Source organism: Pleurodeles waltl, chromosome 9 (assembly GCF_031143425.1).
Source record: "Pleurodeles waltl isolate 20211129_DDA chromosome 9, aPleWal1.hap1.20221129, whole genome shotgun sequence".
Taxonomy (NCBI): Eukaryota; Metazoa; Chordata; class Amphibia; order Caudata; family Salamandridae; genus Pleurodeles; species Pleurodeles waltl.
The window spans coordinates 518251251-518269534 of record NC_090448.1 but is presented as its reverse complement, the minus strand read 5'-3'; the positions used below and the strand labels follow the sequence as shown (position 1 = coordinate 518269534).

The window sequence follows — 18284 nt, the reverse complement described above, 5'->3', positions numbered from 1 at the left end:
GGTATGCATAGGTCATGCCTTTTCTGGTGTTTAGCCCACCTACACAGCACCAATAAAGTACCAAAAACATACGAGGCTCGATGTTTTCAGCATGGAGTCCGGACTACTTTTTCTGTTTATTTTCCATGCAGCGCGATCGGACTGCATTTTACATAGCACAATCGCACTGTTTTTTTTGCTTTACAATGCTAATAGCTCTAACTCCAACAAATGCGAGACCCGTTGCATTGAAAATGCTTGTTATTACATGGCACTCTCCATTCTCAAATAAACCATTTTGCAATCACGCTAGACAAGCAGTGTATAAATATAGAGAGTTTATTCAATACAATTTAGAAAAATAAGTACACTTAACTTCAGAATACAATGGAACACTCAATTGTCCAGGCACAAATTAATCCCTTTTACAGTACAATAAACATACATACTTTAGACCTCTTTGGTGTAGTACTTTAGCACAGAAATGTTTTGTGACATGCTCTGTGTTCCATTATGCAACAGTGCAGTAAGGTTCTGGCTATCCTTTTGAAAATAGAAATAGTTAATGTAATTCTTTCTTGTAAGGCACAATTAAAATTACAGTATAACAAAGAAACAGAAAATGATGACTAAATCTAGACAAACATGCATCAAATTATTTGACTTCCCTTTATCGGGGATCTCAAAAGATGCACATGCAATATAGCTGTTATATAATCATTTTGAGTTTAGAAATAGATTTGTTTTAGAAATATAAAAGTTTGACTCTAACCCTATGAAATATGGGTGAGATATTATTAAATAATTAGTTCTGAAACTTCACTGTAACAGGAAGAATATTGGAACGATTCATGTGGGGTATGAATAGCTACAATTGTGTCAAACCATTATGATCGTTGTTGAGATTAGATTACACCAAACATAAGTATACTAGCATTTTCTGATGAGTCAGGCACCTAACATAATGTAACCGCTGCAATCAACCACAAGCGTACCGAAGGCCGTGCAGTTACTTGAAGTAAACAGACCATTGAGAAGCCAATTACTACAGTAGTGCAATAAAATATATTAGTGTTCCAGATCACAAACACGAAAAACATATTTATAATTAGAACGGTTTGAAAAAAACGAAAAGGAGAATGAAAGGGCACTTTTTAGTGATTGTCTTTCAGCTGCGTACAGATACACCAGATGTTTAAAAATAGTGTGAAGACATTATCAGTGATTTCAAATCTGTAATCCTGAAACACTGCATACTGTACGCTCCCTCGATGGCATACTGTATTTGGATTGTCAGTCGCTTCAGGTATGTGCTTTAAGAAAATAAAAAGTAATCAAAAGTAATAAAAGGCCACTAGGAAGAAAGGCACAAAGAACTTCGTAAAACACACACTGTCTAAAAATAGAACTGGTCCTATTGAAAGAAAACGCAAAATATCCGAAATAAAAATCCAACCTTACGTTGTAAATGCATCTCCTGTCTTATAGGTTCAGCACTGACAGTATCTAAAACGTGCTCTCTGTAGCAATAACCTCTTAAAATTATTTTCATTTTAAAAAAAATGAAACTTGTTCAAACAATAAAAGACCGATATAAATAACAAAACAAAATCAATGCTCACGCTCCAATAAATCTTGATTAAAACAATTGCCAATATACATTCATTTAGAAGTAAAATCTTCAGGGTTGCTAAATTCGACATGCATATCTTATTTCATTGGTAAGGAGAGCAACACATTTCAAAAGTTGCACCGTGAAGGTTTAAAAATCAACATCCCTTGTAGACAAAAACAAACAAACTTACAAATTAGTTAATTTGCAATCTGAAGAATCACGTAAAACTCAAACAAAGGGAGTGTGTATGAGGTATTGAATGTCATTCAAATGTTGCAATGCCCACTGTGAGACGGAAACTCTGTGTATCCTTTTTTGCATATTTGTGCATTATTTTTACTAGTCACACTGTTGCCACCAACAGATAACAAGATATTCTGGAGAGACATACTACTGAATGTTTGTTCTGTGCTCTTCATGTAATTATTTCTCTTCTTCTGTAACAACACATTTTGAACGCTCTACCCAGGCACCAACACATCGCACTACTTAGTAACCAAGCATCTCACGACAAAAATATTATGCGTACAATCCTATTATTCAATAAATAAGTCATTTTTCAAAGGATTTGCAGCTGCACTACTTTGCAGAAGTCCCAGAATACCATTCTTTATATCTCTTGCATCTCATCGTCCATGTGAACGTTCTGGAGTTTGGCTAGCTTTCTCTTGTCCATGTCCAGGTCACCACAGACTGTATTGATCATGCTACTGATCACATATGTAGATTTGGAATCCGGCATAACAATGTTGCTATTTGTAGATGTACATTGGGAAATGGATAAGAAGTCCTCCTTACCATTCGGTACCGACTGAAGAATCAACATGTGCTGCCCAATGACATCCTGATGAACATGTCCAGACTGGTGATTCTCATCGCCTTCAGTTGCAGAATCTATTTCCCTAAGTGTAGGTTGTGCTGTTGACACGGATAAAGTATCCGGGCCCGTGATAAAAGAACAGTTTTGGAGAGCCGCATAGTTAGCGTTGCTGACTGAGATCACAGTGGGTGCACTGGTTACAGGTGAAGACACTGACTGATCATGTGCCATTCCAGTAACACAGTTCAGTTCCCCAGTGCCATTTACCAAGGTTGGCTGGGCTAATGAAAAGTTTGGCATTGTACCATTTACTAAGGTGGCTGCCAAGGACTGAAAGCTACCGTCCGAAGGTAGGCTAACATTTACATGTGCATTTTGACTTACTGGCATTAACTGTGAAAACAGGAGGCTTCGGTCAAGTACTTGTTGTTTGATAGATCCCAACGCCTGCCCTGAATTTGGAACTGTGTACACCACGGTGCTAGATGGAACCGTGCCCAGGAAAACCTTTCCTTGCGATGCTGTTGCAGAAGAGTCATTTGTAAACGTTACCCCATCGGACGTTACAGGATTGATCGAAACATTACCTACAGAGAAAGAGAACTTGCGGTTAATATGACAAATCTTTATGCAAAGTCCAGTAACAACTTCATTCTTAAAGTAGAGTGGTCTATAGTAAACAAAACACATTCAAAACAGGAATTCAATTCTGCATCTGGATTCCAACTCTGGGCTGGAGGTAAGGATCACGCAAGAGTTTCTAGCTTTTATTCTTAGCAGCCTTCATAGTAAATCAAATATACACCATTTCATGGGACTACAACTCCCATGAGTCCATAGAAAAATAACACAACAGAATTGGATAGTTAATGGCAGTCTGTCCCAACAAAGCCATAGGACCTCAAGAGAAACAGCATCTCCTCATACCTCTAGGTCTTCCAGCCATGAACTAGTGCTAGCCTTTCTCAACTCATTCTGATGGGCCTGCAACCAGGTGAACTTTCATGAGTCCACCTTCCTCCCCACACCATGCATTATTTTCACAAATGCTACCTTTTACACTTCCATCTTGGAAGCTGAATGCACACTAGCTACCTGATACACTCCCTTCAGGTCTAAGCTTAAACTGGCAGTGTGTGGGCCTTGGCTCAAGACAAACACCACTGCATCGAATAGAGGAGGAGGCAAGGGAGGCACTGAGTCATGCTCTATCTGAAGTGTACTGGCTGAGTAGAGGGGGTGCTGTATGTGACCTGGTATCTGTAAGTTTCCCTCCTATTGGTGGGCCTCAAGGCAAGTCTGCCATAGTGCAAGAAACTTGCTGGTAGAGCGGCAGACCCAGCAGTCTTGGCCGGTGGGCATTCACAGTTCTACTATGCCACACAATTTATTGCCCACCTAAAATCTGTAAAAACAACGTCCCTCCCCCCAATCCACAATTGATACCCCACATCCTAGGGTCTGCATTAGTCTGCCAGCACAGTTAAAGACTCACAGGCACTATGTGGGTGATTGCCTTCATAGAAATTAGGTTGTTATGGGTGCCTACTCTGTATATGTCAGAGTGCTCAGATAAGGACTTCTTCGTGGAGTTCACGGAAGCGGTCTACCACCTCTCTAGAGAAGGGCTTTCCAAGGCAATTGACTCCTCTGTCCAGAAAGCTATAAATATTGCCCTCAAGCCAATGGAAAAGCAGTTTTTATTACGGATTGTTGGCAGGAGTACAGCTCTCCATCTGAGGAAGGAACCCCTCGTCCCAAAGGACCCAAAACCCCAAGAACCCCCATGTCTTAAACAGCTGGAGGCTAAAAGAGCATGATACTGTTCCGATAAGCATTCCTAAAGACATTACTGACCCCAATCATGCCACACCCTATGAGATCGAAGATGTTAACCAGATAGAAAGCCTGATGCCCCCCCATGCTGTGGTACCAGAAGTGGAAGATATCTAAGAGGATGGAGCGTTTTTGAGGAGGACTCCAAGGGAGGCCCAGCACAGCTCATTATGGTGACTAGTCTCTGGTGGGTAAAGGCCCCAGTAGGAAGAACAGACATTGGTAGGCCCATGCAAAGACCACTGCTTCTGACTTGCTGGAGTAAGATGAAATCACCAGAGGTCCTTAGAGTGGGTGCAAGCAGACAAAGTTACACTGTGCATAGGCAACAAGTTGCGAAAATAGTTGAACTAAAAGGTCTGGTATAGATTGAGGACAGAGTGCTCTCATCTGTCATGAAAGCATAAGGTGGTTCTTACATCTGACACTGAGGGCAAAATGGCAAGATTCTTGGCCACATTTTCATCAGAACACTAGGAAGAGGAAAAACCTCACTTGGCTGCTGGCATGCCAGTACAAAGACATAGTGAGCTCACTGACAAAAAATACTAAACACTGAAGAAAGGAGTCTGGGAGTACAATTTCTCCCCAAATTCCCTGGATGTTCTCAATGTATGACATGCGTCCTCTGGAACACAAACTGTTTGCTTTCAAGAGAGCCTAGAAGGTCACTGTACATCAAGGTTAACTAAACACTCCGGAAACAGGTCTGGTGGCAGAGGGGAAGAGCCTTCAGGGAACCTTTCAACAAGTAACTTTGTAACCTCCTTCTTATTACTCCATGGAGGTGTCAATTAAACTGATCTTTCACCCCAAGCTTTTGCCAGAGCCGGTCAAGGTATGTGGCACTTGGCTGGTGACTAACACTTCCAATGTTCTATCAGTGAAAAAGCCCCAGGAAAAGAAGCCAGTTGCAGGACCAGAGGTGCATTTGGGTCTTCTTCCCCCACAACAAGTGGCAGTCAAGGCTAGAAAAAAAACAGAGGCGATGTACTGGGATTTTTAAAAATGGAGGAACGTGGCAGGGGAAAAAAGGAGGAGTGTTTAGAGGTGCCACTAACGTCCCATAGTTGTCTCTGGTAAGGAATACCCTTTTTTTCCCGTACCAAAATAGGAGGATGGTTGTCTCTGTTCAGATACAAGTGACAGACATTGGCAGGGAGCACCCAGGGGCCGCAAGCAGTGTAGGGGTTCCAAATTGTTTCAAGGGATTCCCCCATCCAACCCAGAAGGCGTCCCACTCTGATCTGTTCCTGTAATAAGCAGACCTAAATAGATCAAGATACAGGAACTAGAAAACAAGGATTCTGAGGCAAGGAATACACGCTTCATCCCAGGGGTTTTCTGAGCAACATGTCCTTGGTGGAATAAAAGGACAAGAAATACCCACCACATTAACAACCATTGTAAAATGAACTAATGGATGGTGTACAAGAATTCCAAGATGGAGATGATCCATTTTGTGAGGGACGTACCGCAGAATTACTATTTGTCGATCTAATGAACATGTGCCTCTCGGTACCTGTCTATGTCCTTACAAGCAGTTATGTCTGTTTATCTGAAGGGATCAAGTTTTTGAGGTGGTGGCAATATTGTCTGGGTGGTCCTCAGCCGCATGGTGTTGTGTAGAAGTAATGCGTTACGTGAAATCATTTACCCAGGATTGGTAGGAGTAGCCTACTACACGGCAAACCTTTTGGACATAAACAATTATGGAGTAAAAGATAAACACACGATTGCAATTGCTAAGGGTCATACAACTATAAAGCAGAAACAAACCAGATTAAAGACCACTTTAAACCACTACTGATTTAATTCAGACCCAATTACCTCAACTCCATGCAAAACGCCTCTGCTCTGCCCAAATGCACTTCTCCACAACATTCTCTCCAATAACACTGGGTTCCAGTTCTGATCAAGAAACTGTATTTGTCAATATCGCTAATTATTAAATTTTATGCCCTATGACTGTATATCCCTTCTCCTTAGTGGAGTATCATGAACTGTTTATGTGCTACTGAATTCATACTGTCAGGGTTCGAAAAATCATAAAAATGTTACTAGACCTGCAGGTCGAGTAACTTAAATACTCTACTTGACCTAACTAATGTACCTGACCCATAAACGGGTCTCAAATTGTGTGATCCTAGGCAAATAGTTTACAGTCGCCTTTTTATTCATTCTCACATGATTGCACCTTCAAATATGTGAGCTCAGCATTTCCTCAGTACAAAAAAACCCTCTTTTGTTTAAGTAGACTTAAGTTTCCTGCAAGCATCACTAGAATCTAGCCCACATACCCATGACGTCTAGCCCACATAACCTAGGACTTTTTTTAGTTTACTAACAACTTTCCAATCAGGGCAGACGTTTTTCTCAGTTTGTTTAAACATGCAATTTTAATAAATATATTACTAAACCATGATGTGGTAACACTGCCATCTACACACAGTAACTTATCAAGAAATGTTTATAAATCTCTCCACTAACTTGCATCTTTACGGATAAAACTATATAGTGTATTAACAATCTTTGAAAATTGTGTTTCAGAAACCATATCCTTTGCACATCAACACAAAGTATTCTGATTTGTTTTCATCCTATTAAAATATATTGTTCATCAAACAGAAATATACAAAAGGTCTTTCACAACTACTGAAATATATTTTGAAATATTTGCACAGTTGACTTAGTCATTCAAATGTTGTTGTGTTTGGGAAAAACATGACACCCTATATCCTTTTATTTTACATTCTAAGCAGCAGGTCACACAGTTCACCTTACCAAGTCTTGGACCTCTGCAGTCAGAAAGGAAATTAATTGCAAGAAAACCTGGCTTTTGACCTCTGTCTGTTAACACAGAGCAAATGTGGCATAGAACAAGATTTAAAGGCATCTTTTATTGCACCTCCACTTTTCAACTGAACAGAACACCTGTTCAGTGTCAACTTGCCAAAAGGGACCAGTAAGTACTAAAAATAGCTGACCTGATCAAATAAGACTGCCAGTGTGAGTGGTCAGTGGATATTTTTCAAGCCCTGTGTAACTGTGAACATTTTCTGTTGACTCATGATTTCGATTTGCTTTCAAACCTAAACTATACAAAAATAAGTTAACATTTTTTCTTATTGCTCACATTCAGCAATATTATGTAAAAGCCTGTGCACCTTATTCATTGTTAACTCATATGAGTCTAATGCCTCATGCCACAGTCTGAAGCACAGTGAGGGAGGTAACAAAGACAGTTGCAACATTTTTTAGAGTAAACCAGATTATAAAAGCCCAGAGATAGGTTGATTAGAGAGGACTTTCTGGATCTCATAAAATGCTATGCTGCCTGTGAGCTTTGAACATTAGGTGGGCAAAGAGTGTGCTCATTGTCACAGACTTAAGATGAAGTATGCAGGGTATATTTCTAATAAATCAGCAATAATTCAAATGTAGGCTGCTGTGAACTTTTTGACATCTTGCATTTGTTCAGGTGTTTAATATTGACAAATGTATTTGTAACATTCATTATCAAAAAAGGTTCTTTGGTTAACTTATGCAGAATGAAAGGGGTCAACATGACACATATTACATACAAGTATGTGCTTAGCAATAAGTATGAAACAGCTAATGCTGATGTAAACTTTAGGTAAAACCACTTTCTTAAAATTACGCAGTACTCAAAGTCATTCAACAACTTAAAATGCTTTTTCTGCAACCTCAGTTTTTTCTGCGACCAGACACCCCCAACTGGATCCAAACTACCACCTTCTACATATACGCTGCATCATACTGCATATTTGTTACGGATGATTGTCTAAACAACACCAAGACATTGTGGTACAAAAAAGTAGTCTTCCCTTCATTTAATGCAATTTAAGGGCCAGAACCCTGCCAACCATTTTAGGGCCAACAAAGAAGAGTAAGAGACAGCTTTACTTATCTATCTACATTGGGGCTTTCGTGGCCAGTTTTACAAACATGCCAATAATGTATTTTGCAGTGGAGAATTTCAGAATATGTCCTTTGCAACATTTCCTACACCACACACCTAAACTGAATATGCAGTAGGTGGTCAGCATCAACTTCATGATCAATTTATAGTCACTTTCTTTAGTCCTTGACTTATATAAGACTGCCACAGCAAGTTGTTGAAAGTCATACTAAGAAGAACCATGTGTCTGATTTAATTCAGAAGTGCTCCTTAATTCAATGATTGGAATTACGAGAAGCAACCCTTGTTAGGGGTAAGAGTGATAATTCGACGTAGAGGTGGAATCAAGCCAGAAAATGAGCCAGTTTGCCTTTGCTATATAATTCTAATTCATTTTACGTCCCACGTGAACATGTGTGAATTCAGCGCAAGTTTTCTATGGACAACTGGGTGGCCAGGATGACTGAGTCTACTGTTAGTTTTATTCCATAGTGGAGGAAGTGCTGTTGGGCATCGGCTGTGCAATCAAGGTTGATCATAATCATCCCTCACAAGAATAATCAAGTTTTCAGGTTGCTCCTTATAGTCCTGATGAAGACCAACCTTTAAAGGTTTCTAGTGACCTCATCCACATTGGGTCGAAACGTCGACAATCTTATCCCCCAGCCGGGACTGACTTTATCTCGCACTGTGTGGCAGTACTAACTCATATCCTGCACATCACAGATGGAATGTGATTTACCCTGAAAAACTGTGAGCCAGGCTAAAATATTGTGAATCTGTTTTTTAAAATATTGCTCTACTTATATTATTCTCTTTGATTTATTTGCCCTTACGCACAAGCACATCTTTTCCAGCACTACTACTTTATACTTTTGAGTAACTTCTTTATAATAAAGATGTACTTGAACGCATTCAATGCTAATACAGTTTTGAATTGATTTCAAATTGGATGTCTGTTTTGTTTTTTGTTTTGTAACGTTGTGCATTTTTTCCCTCTTCCCTCTGTGTTGTAATTGCTTATTCCCCTTTCTTTTGGTTTGGGGTTACAAGACTAGTAGTACAGAGTCTAGGTGCGCCAATTTAATTGCCTTATCTATATTATCCCTTAGGACCGATTTTGTTGGTATTATGTGAGACTGCAGCAAAGCTGTACGGAGGACCATAGACAGCGCTGAAAAATATTGTAATAAAAGCCCCATAAGGCACCATCAACCATAGCAAACAAGCCTTAACCTCTATATGGGTATTTTGGGATTAGTGTGCGTCATGCACGATGTTTCACCTAGAAGCACATTTTTAGAAAAATAAATGAAACTATATTTGCGGGATCTTTGATATTCAAAGATTCCTTGAAGTAAAGTGAAAGTTTATTTCCATAACTGCAAAGGAAGCATGTCTGCTGCACAGCTCTCTGAAACTTACGGCATCTCCTACTAATGTGTGCGCGCACTTTCTATTCCTTTAACTACAGCTATATCATTACCAACTGTGGAGGGCACACATCATACAAGAGCCTCTATCCCTTCCCTCGGCCACTTACCCAAACAGCAGTGTTTTACATGTAAGCCTGGCTGTGCCTTATTTAATACAGTATTCTGGATATATTTTAGAGGCAGGAGCCACATTAAAAAAAATATAACAAACAAGATGCACGTAGAACACAATCAAGAACTACCAATTACATTACATAATAAGCATGCCTATCGCTATGGCTTAAGTGTACGGAGTTGCAGCTACACACAGCTTGCAGGTAACCCTCAAAATGTCCCACATTGTCCCGTAACTATAGGTACCACCAAACACTAGACAGTCTTTTTTCTTGTGGATGATTAACTTGAAGATACTGGCATAATTACCAATAGACAGTTCTGGGTTTATTTATTTCAAGAATATTTTCTAATGAAGAAAGTCTATTCTGCCTGCACAGGAAAGATCCCTCATAACCTTCATCCATCAAGAATCAAATGGTTATAAAGAGGCTCTGTGGTGGTTGGTCAATTACCCCAAGCTGAAATAAGTCCAGACCAAAGGTCACCATATCATCTGCTCTCATCATTTTTCCTCATGTAGAAGCAGAGCCAAGCAGATCATCCTCTTCCCTACCATCTCAAAAAGGGAATTATAGGTTGGTCACATTTCGGGCCATAGATAACATTTGTGGTGGAACCTACAAAGGTTTATAAATAGACATGTTTGCTTAAAATGTTTAAATCTGACTTTGTATGTATATATGTACATCTATATATGTATATTTATTTAGATATAAAAGTGAGTCTATGGAAGGCTGGAGAGGGGGTTATCCCATGAGCCAGATTCTCAGCTTCTTGCTGAACTCAAGACCTAAGGAGGGTCTGATGTGTAGGGGCAAGCCATTTCATGATTTATGAGCAATGTATAAGGCCTGACTGCCGAATCTGATGCTGTATAATGTTGGGATGTGTGAGAGTAACAGTTTCACCAAGAAGAGGTGTCTTGGTTTGTGAAACAAGATGCAGTTATTTTGGTGAACTGTCTGTTGTGTAGTGCTTTGAAGGTGTGAGTGAGGAGTTTGAACTGGGTACGCCTGGGTATCAGTGTGATGTGTGTAGTGCGTGAGAGAGTGAGAGTGATTCTGGTTGCTGTGTTCTGAATGGTTTGCAACAGTATAGTGTTACACCTGATATCCTTGGGGTGGTCTTACCCCAGACTTTTTGCCTTTACCTCCTCTTTAGTTGCTGAATCTTTTTGTTGGCCTTAGGACTCTAGCACTGATTAGCAGTGGTAATGTGCTCAAAGTGCATGTGCTTCTCCCCTAAAAACATGGTAACATTGGTGTATCCACAATTGGCCTGTTTAATTTACCTGAAAGTCCCCCGTAGACTGGCATACCACATACCCAGGGCATGTAAATTAAATGCTACTAGTGGCCCTGCAGCGCTGATTGTGGCACTCACTTAAGTAGCAATGGAAACATGTCTCAGGCCTGCCACGACAGAGCCTACGTATTCTGTCTCACTGCCACCATTGACTTGGAATGTGAACCCTCTTGCCAAGCCCAGAACTCTTTTCTTACATACAATTCACCGCTACGGTCGGCCCTAGGTAGCCCATAGGGCAGGGCACCACGTAAGCAAAAGGTAGGACATGTAATTAAGTTTTTTCATGGCCTCGTAATGAAAAACTTGTGAAAGTCATTTTCCATTACTGTGAGGCCTACCCCTCTCATACGCCAGCATTAGGAATTCCTTATAAAACCTTTACGCTGCAATTCCTGATCTGAGAAGAGTCACTGCATCATGTTTAGTACCACTGGAATGGGAATAATAAATCCTCTCTACTGGAGTCTGATTTATCATTACTGTTTTAGAAATTCCGCTTTTAGAAGGTGGACATTTCTCTGCCCTCTCTGCCCTGTATGCCTTCACAGCCTATCTCAAATACACAGCTGGCTTGACTAGGTGACAGTAACACTTGGTCATTCCCTTCAGAGAATCACAACACAGTATACTCTGCAACATCTGCATACTGATGTGTCTTCCTGGGAAGGACGTTGGGAAGTGTTCACACTTACATCTCAAGGGGTAAGGACTAGAGTTCCCAAAAACTGGCTGATTACCTACCACTGACTGTTTGGATCTGGGGCTGACCTGAAAGGGGACCTGTGCACTTCACAAGACTTCTTTTGTGGTCACCCTCCCACATCAAAGGCACTTCCTTCTATAAGTACTGGGTCTTAGGACCCACTCAGCAGTACACTTCGGGGCCAAAACAACTCTCTGCTGGAGTAAAAACTGTTGTGCTGACAGGATTGCCACTCTGCCAGAATTGACTGTTCCAAGGAACTGCTGCTATGCTTTGTTATGCTGCCCTGCTGATCTCTCCCCTGTCTAAAACTGCGCCCAGAGTGACTCCAAGGGCTTGCTCGTTTGCACCCCTGTTCGGTGGGAAATTTAAAGATATCGGAGATTCCCTCCCCATGTGGCCACCACAGGACCTTGGCAAGCTGGTAGTCTGGCTGCTGCATCCCACATTACAAGGGTTCACTTAGCACGGAAGAGCTACACACTGACTGATCGACAGCACAGGGGGATTGTCGTGGAGCATTACCCTGCCAGAGTATCAGCGCTTCCCTTTCCACTAGCTCCAACCATCACCGGCAATCAGCATTATCAAAGTCTTCACCCAGGCCCCAGAGGATTTGCAAGCTTCCTCCATGCCGTATATTACTAACTCCATGTCAGGTGCCCCGGCCCAGCCTGCCTGGTTACCCTGGTTCCAGCGTGCTTCACCAACCAAATACAGAGCAATGCGACTTGCTTCCCCGCTCTGTAGCCCCGTGTGTAAGACCCGTTGGCACTCTGAGTGCATTAACAGCCACAGAGCGGCTTGCTCCCAGTAACAAGTGCCCCATGTGCAAGGTCCACTAACATCCCTGTGGCTGCAACTAACTACCAAGGTACTGGAATAGAATGGGAGTGGTGCGTCCTGTAGTCAATTCTCAGCTATTGTATCACTAAATCACATTATCGTATAGGCCCTGAAAGGAGCCCACCCATACTAAGTACTGCTCTTTCAGTTCTTTTTTGTAATGATTGTATTTCATGAGCCACTAAGTAGCTTTTTACCGTACTGGTCTTATTTGAATCAGATAAACCACATCTATTTTCCTACAATCTTTGGTGGTGGTGTCTTTATTGTGTAACTGTGGGAGTGGAGGGTGCTGCTCAAATACTTTACACATTGCCTCTTAAGTTACGCCTCATTGCTCTGCCCCAAGCTACCAGAGGGTGAGCACGGGATAATTTAGGGTGTGTATCTGACCCTGACTACAATGGTGAGTTCTGCCTGGCTTAGATAGATATATACCCCAGCCAACCAGCTGATCCCAGCTTAGAGGGAATAACGTAGTTCAGCTTGCTTGTGATGAGGGCATGTGCAATGGTTTTGCAGCTGCTGCTTGGGAGTTCTTTGAAGATTTCTCAAACATCTTGATGATGTGGAAGCTCTAACAGCTTTGACTTGGCCAGTCATGTCGTTTGCTGTTGATGGTCTTCTTGAGGTTCTTGGCATGGGTACAAGGGGTGGGTCCTAGTTCAGCTGGCAACCGGGTGGAGTCCCACAGTTCTTCTCTCGAAGAATACAACTTCTGTCTTTGTCAGTAAGTATTTTATCCAGTAAGTAACGTTTGCCATGCAAGTGGTGAACTTGTTCCCGGTATTGGGAGACTTGCCCCCTAGTGGCAGTATGAGTTTGTGTCTCATCGACGTAGGACAATGTTAGGAGGCAGATGCTGCTAGCCGGATAGATCATGTATGTTTGAAAAAAGTTGAGCTGAGTGACATTCCTTGTGGCACTCCACAGAGGAGTTTACAGGCAGCCAAAGAGAGACGGGGGACAAGTTGACTGCCTGTGTTCTGCCAGTTAGGAAGGAGGCAATCTGGCAGAAAGTGAGTCCTTGGATTCCAATCTTTAATAGGCTATTGATAAGGATGAGGTGGGAAATAGTGTTGAATGCCATGGAAAAGTCCAGGAGGATGAAGGCGGCCATACAAACACGGCAATAAAATTAAATTTTAGTATTAAGTAAATTACATACTGCACAAGATCCTTTTGATGCATCAATGTTTAAACAGTCCTTACTGTAAGTACCCCCATGAACAGCAATGCTTTTTTGTATAGCCCTTCTTCCTTAGAAGTGGATTGAGCAGGTCAACCAAGTTACAGGAACTAGGATCTGCAAATTGCACAAGGACCTTTCTAGTGTGAACTTAGCTTGTTGTTAGACAAGTTCGCTCGGTTCGTGACAGCCATAGAAAGCGCTTTGTCAGCAAGCTATGCACCAGTTACTTATTTCTGAAAAGCTGCACTCATTTCTCAAGCTCACAGCTAAACAATTGTGGTAACAGCTGCCATCTCACAGCAGGAATGGAATCAACTTTAAACTGTTAAAAAGTTGCAAAACCAGAATCCTGCTTTTGTAGCCAATCCTGCCACTCGGGAGCATGCTGTTTATGCCTATAGCCTATCTTTCATATTTTCTCTATTGCCTATCTGTAAACACGCAGGTAGAGCAGAGCCCAAAATGGATGCTTGTAATTAGAGAATAGCGTCCTAGAATGAAGAGCAATTCCATACTCTGCTGTCTGGCTTGCTCATAATCCCAACTTCCAGGTAAATGACTGTCAGGCAGAAGATTTGTAGGTTGTTCGAGCCTATATTCAAGCCACAAATTATTCAAACAAAAATGCAAAACATCTACTTAGTCATACTAGAAGCCTGCTCCATGGGGAACCTAGGTAGTGGTTGCTAGCCTTAGGTAGGTGGCCCAACTGGGACCCGCAACCATTTAAATAATTAAATATTAGCAGATTAATGAAGTACAGCTACATAAAAAGATAAATGCAAAATTTCAAATGTGAAGAAATTTGAAATTGGAAGGTAAACGTTAAGTTGGTATTCTTAGCTTGATTCTTAGGAGCAGCTCAAGTATAGAAAACAATAGTATGGACAATTGGTGACCTCAGTTAAAGGACAAATATATACAGACAAAAAGTATATATTAGGAGTAAAAAAAAAAGACAGAACATTGTGCCATAGCCCACCATACCGCTGTGGCTTTTAGAAATAAACCCAAATATTGAAACGCTCCAGGTCTCGCATTAAATTCAAATTTTGATTTTTGTGTATCTTTTTCCTCTGTATTGAACAAAATATTTAAGAATTTACATACTTCTATAATGCATACTTGTGTCTGTAGTTTTGTATATTGTGGAGGTTCAAATCACAGAGACTGCTTAGGTGGGGATCCCCTGTGTCTAATTCGTTAGGGGTCCCCAGATGTAAAAAGGGTAAGAAATTGCTGACAGAGGGAGATCTGTATGCCGAATGCGTGTTAAGGCATCTCACATGGGTTCCCAATAAACCTCAATTACTGCCACTGGTGATATATTAATGGGACAGGTTATTCTCTGAAGAGCAATACATGGTGCAATGACGCATACAGCAGATGATAAAAGCATTCTTCCTTATCTGGGGCATTAATAAAGCGACCAGCATACATACTCTGCTGACAGTCTAATCTCTTTAATCCTATTGAAATCTCACTCAAGTGTTTCAGATCTTTCGAGGTTCATGGCAGACCTGCAATCTAAACAGCAGTATCCCTTTGGTTTCACCCATCCCCGGCCTAACCAATGGTGGACCTATGATTAACATTGTGAAGGTAGTTATCAACTTCGTAGAATGACTCCTGAGCTACACTGGTATAAAGGGATTGCCATTGAAGGGTTGTTGACTACTTTATCAAGTAAGCAGGCTGACTGCCCAGAGGTAGTTGTGAGGTGCTAGCAAAGAGGGGAGCAGCTGTTCGAGTGTTTGCTACCCATGCCAATCATATAGTTTGGGGGAGGGGCTCTGATTAAGCCTGGTCAACATTTGTGAGATGGGCAGGTTTCTCTTATCTAGCAGAAGTGGTAAACATTCACTTCTGTGACTTACCACTGCCTCAACCAGTACCAGAGGACATACAATGTAACAAGTTCAACTGTGGATACATGTTTGAGGTTATTTAAGTAGTAGTGAGAGAAAGTCATTTAAGGAGGAAGTTCACAGACCCAAAGCACTCTTGCCATCAGACTTGCCCTGCACCTTGGAATCTCCGTCTCTCGACACTGGCCATAAAAGCAATTGCTGGGACAGGCTTCTCTAAAAGGCAGCAATCACATGCCTTTGGGGAGCGCCAATGGGGCTTTCCGGGAAACAAAGCCATTCATTATCCTCCTTCCAGACCGGCATGGTGTATGTGCTGATCTACTTGCAAATCCGGCTTGGACTACCATCACGCTTGTCCAGTCCAGCAGCCCATGTGTGCGGTCTCTTACATTTTCAGTACTAAGACACATGGAGGCTGATGAGGCCAAGGGTAGCAGCAAGCAAGCAACCTGTCTGCTGATCACAGCATGGGAGAAGCAGATCCATAGGCAACAGCCAACAAGCAATTCCACCCTCACTGTGGATCAGAACACATGAAGCAACACACTACTGTACAGTATGCTCAGATCAAGAGATGACGAGCTCACATAGAACTAACTAGACAGAGGCCTGGTCACATGGGGAAAAAAGTCTTCTCATTATGATGCCCGACATAGGAAACTGACGTTCTTGACATGTCAACCGAACAGCATACTTCAGAAGGCTTCTGCGAGCAGGGTATCCTCTGTCACTGGAGCGGAGTGCGCGTGGTAGAGAGGAGACAGGATGCATCAGATGGAAATGGATGAGATCTGGTATTAACGGCGAGTAACCCTGTGTATGTACCGCCACCGAGTCACTTACTAGAAACAGAAAGCTACCTTACTGAATATACTAAACACAAGTGAAACCACAAAACAGCAACACAAATTAATTTTCCTATTGTACCCTTCTTATTCATTCTCTCCACAGACTGCTGTTTCGACTCGTATGCAGTAGGTACCACCTTGAGTTTAGAAGCACGGCAGACAGAGCCCTACATCACGCCAGAATTGTCCGACTCAGTAAATGTGACCCCAGATCAGTTCCATTCTCTATATACAGTGCTGTGCGGTCTACCTGAAGTGAAAGCTGTCTGCCCGTGAGTCGTGGTACCACCTCAGATCTCATTGAGACCAAGCCTGAGCTTCTTGGAAGCTAACTATCCAGCACAGTAAAGGATTCACACAGCCAGTGCCATGTGTTACCACCGCCTTCACTCGGATTTTAAGTGTCATCTGTGCACTTTGTCTCTATCACAAAGGACTGGAACTCCTCCAGGGTGCCTCTGCTTTTCGAACTCTGACTGTTGCAGTAAGAGCTCTTTGGCCATGAGGACATACCAGTTTCTAAAAGCTCTGGTCTATAAAGCAGAGCCTGAGCATTCTTTCCCCCCTCTGCATTCAACAACAAACAGCCTTCCCTCAGGCAATGGTGTCTGTCACGGAGGCTTTCTCTACCTCTGTGTCCCCTCGAATTCTTCCTTCATAGCACTTCATCAAATGTGCACTCTTCTGCTATGAAGGACCCATTAACCCACCTAGTAAGCCCTGAATCATCCACCTCACAGCTGCAGATCAATCCACTCAGTCTCTACCACTCATGCTTACGTTTATCTCGTCCACTTCTACCCATGCAGTCATCTGCCCACTTCCAGGCATTTATCAATCAGTACACTCCCATCTGAACCAATCCAGCTACACACCGCACCATCGATCGATCGACTCATTCACTGATGTATGCACCTACAACTATCAATCTATTCATCCTTTTACCGCACACAGGTGACTAAGGCAGTCAGAATCATACAAGACACTCGGCACCCAAACATTATGGGAAGTGTCAGAACGTGAATAGTAAGATTTCTGGGTAGTTTCTTCATCCCTCGACCCTCCCTATCTCCTTGCGCATTACCAGGTACTGCGAAGGCATCACAGGATCCCGAGGTAAGGCTTGGACTGTAAGTGCCCCAATAGCCTCGGAGTCTAATATTCGAAATAATACTTATAATTCACGTGCTGATGCACCATTCTGATGTTCTGCACACCGACTTCTGTCTGCACAATTTTAGACAGGTAAGTCACATTAGCTTGGTGTGGAAACTTGTTTTCACACTTGCGAAAATGGGCTTTAAGAAAGTCGGACTTTCCTTGACTACTGTGGTGTGTAATACGAGCATCCTATATTTTTGAGTTACTCTACGCTGGAAGGACACTGTAAAGTTTGAATTCTTGACAAGAACTAATAACAAAAGCCTTAGATGTGTTTGGTTTTATTGTGAGGACATGGACCCTAAAAACAGACTGCACAGCTGTGCAATGTCTAGCTAAGAGTGCACAATGTCTTATAATTAAGGCTCCCACTTTTCAGTTTTTACTAACTTTTGCACATAAAATTACATAAAGTGACTATTGTCCCTCTTGTATCTGTTTTAAAAAAAGGCTAAAAATGGAAAAGAAGTCCTATTTGGGGATTCCCAAAGCTGTCAGTCATAACTCGGCCAGCTGCTCAGATTGGCATGCAAATGCGTTTAGTGGAAAGTTTACTAACAGAGCTTAAACAGCTGCGGATATGAACATGGATGCTTACTTCACCACTCATGTTTTGAAATAACTGTAATG

The 18284-nt window shown here is 41.9% G+C and overlaps 1 protein-coding gene across 2 annotated transcripts in view; it reads right to left on the bottom strand.

Moving 5' to 3' along the window:
- Positions 1-302: 302 nt before the first annotated feature.
- SIX4 (SIX homeobox 4) overlaps positions 303-18284 on the bottom strand; it is a 60179-nt gene continuing 42197 nt past the window's right edge. The window contains exon 3 of one of the 2 annotated variants that reach the window (XM_069207411.1): positions 303-3001. In XM_069207411.1, the coding sequence (XP_069063512.1) occupies positions 2205-3001 (797 nt within the window). In that variant the 3' untranslated portion in view covers positions 303-2204. The remainder of the gene's footprint in view (positions 3002-18284) is intronic. The other variant, XM_069207412.1, reaches the window with a different exon arrangement.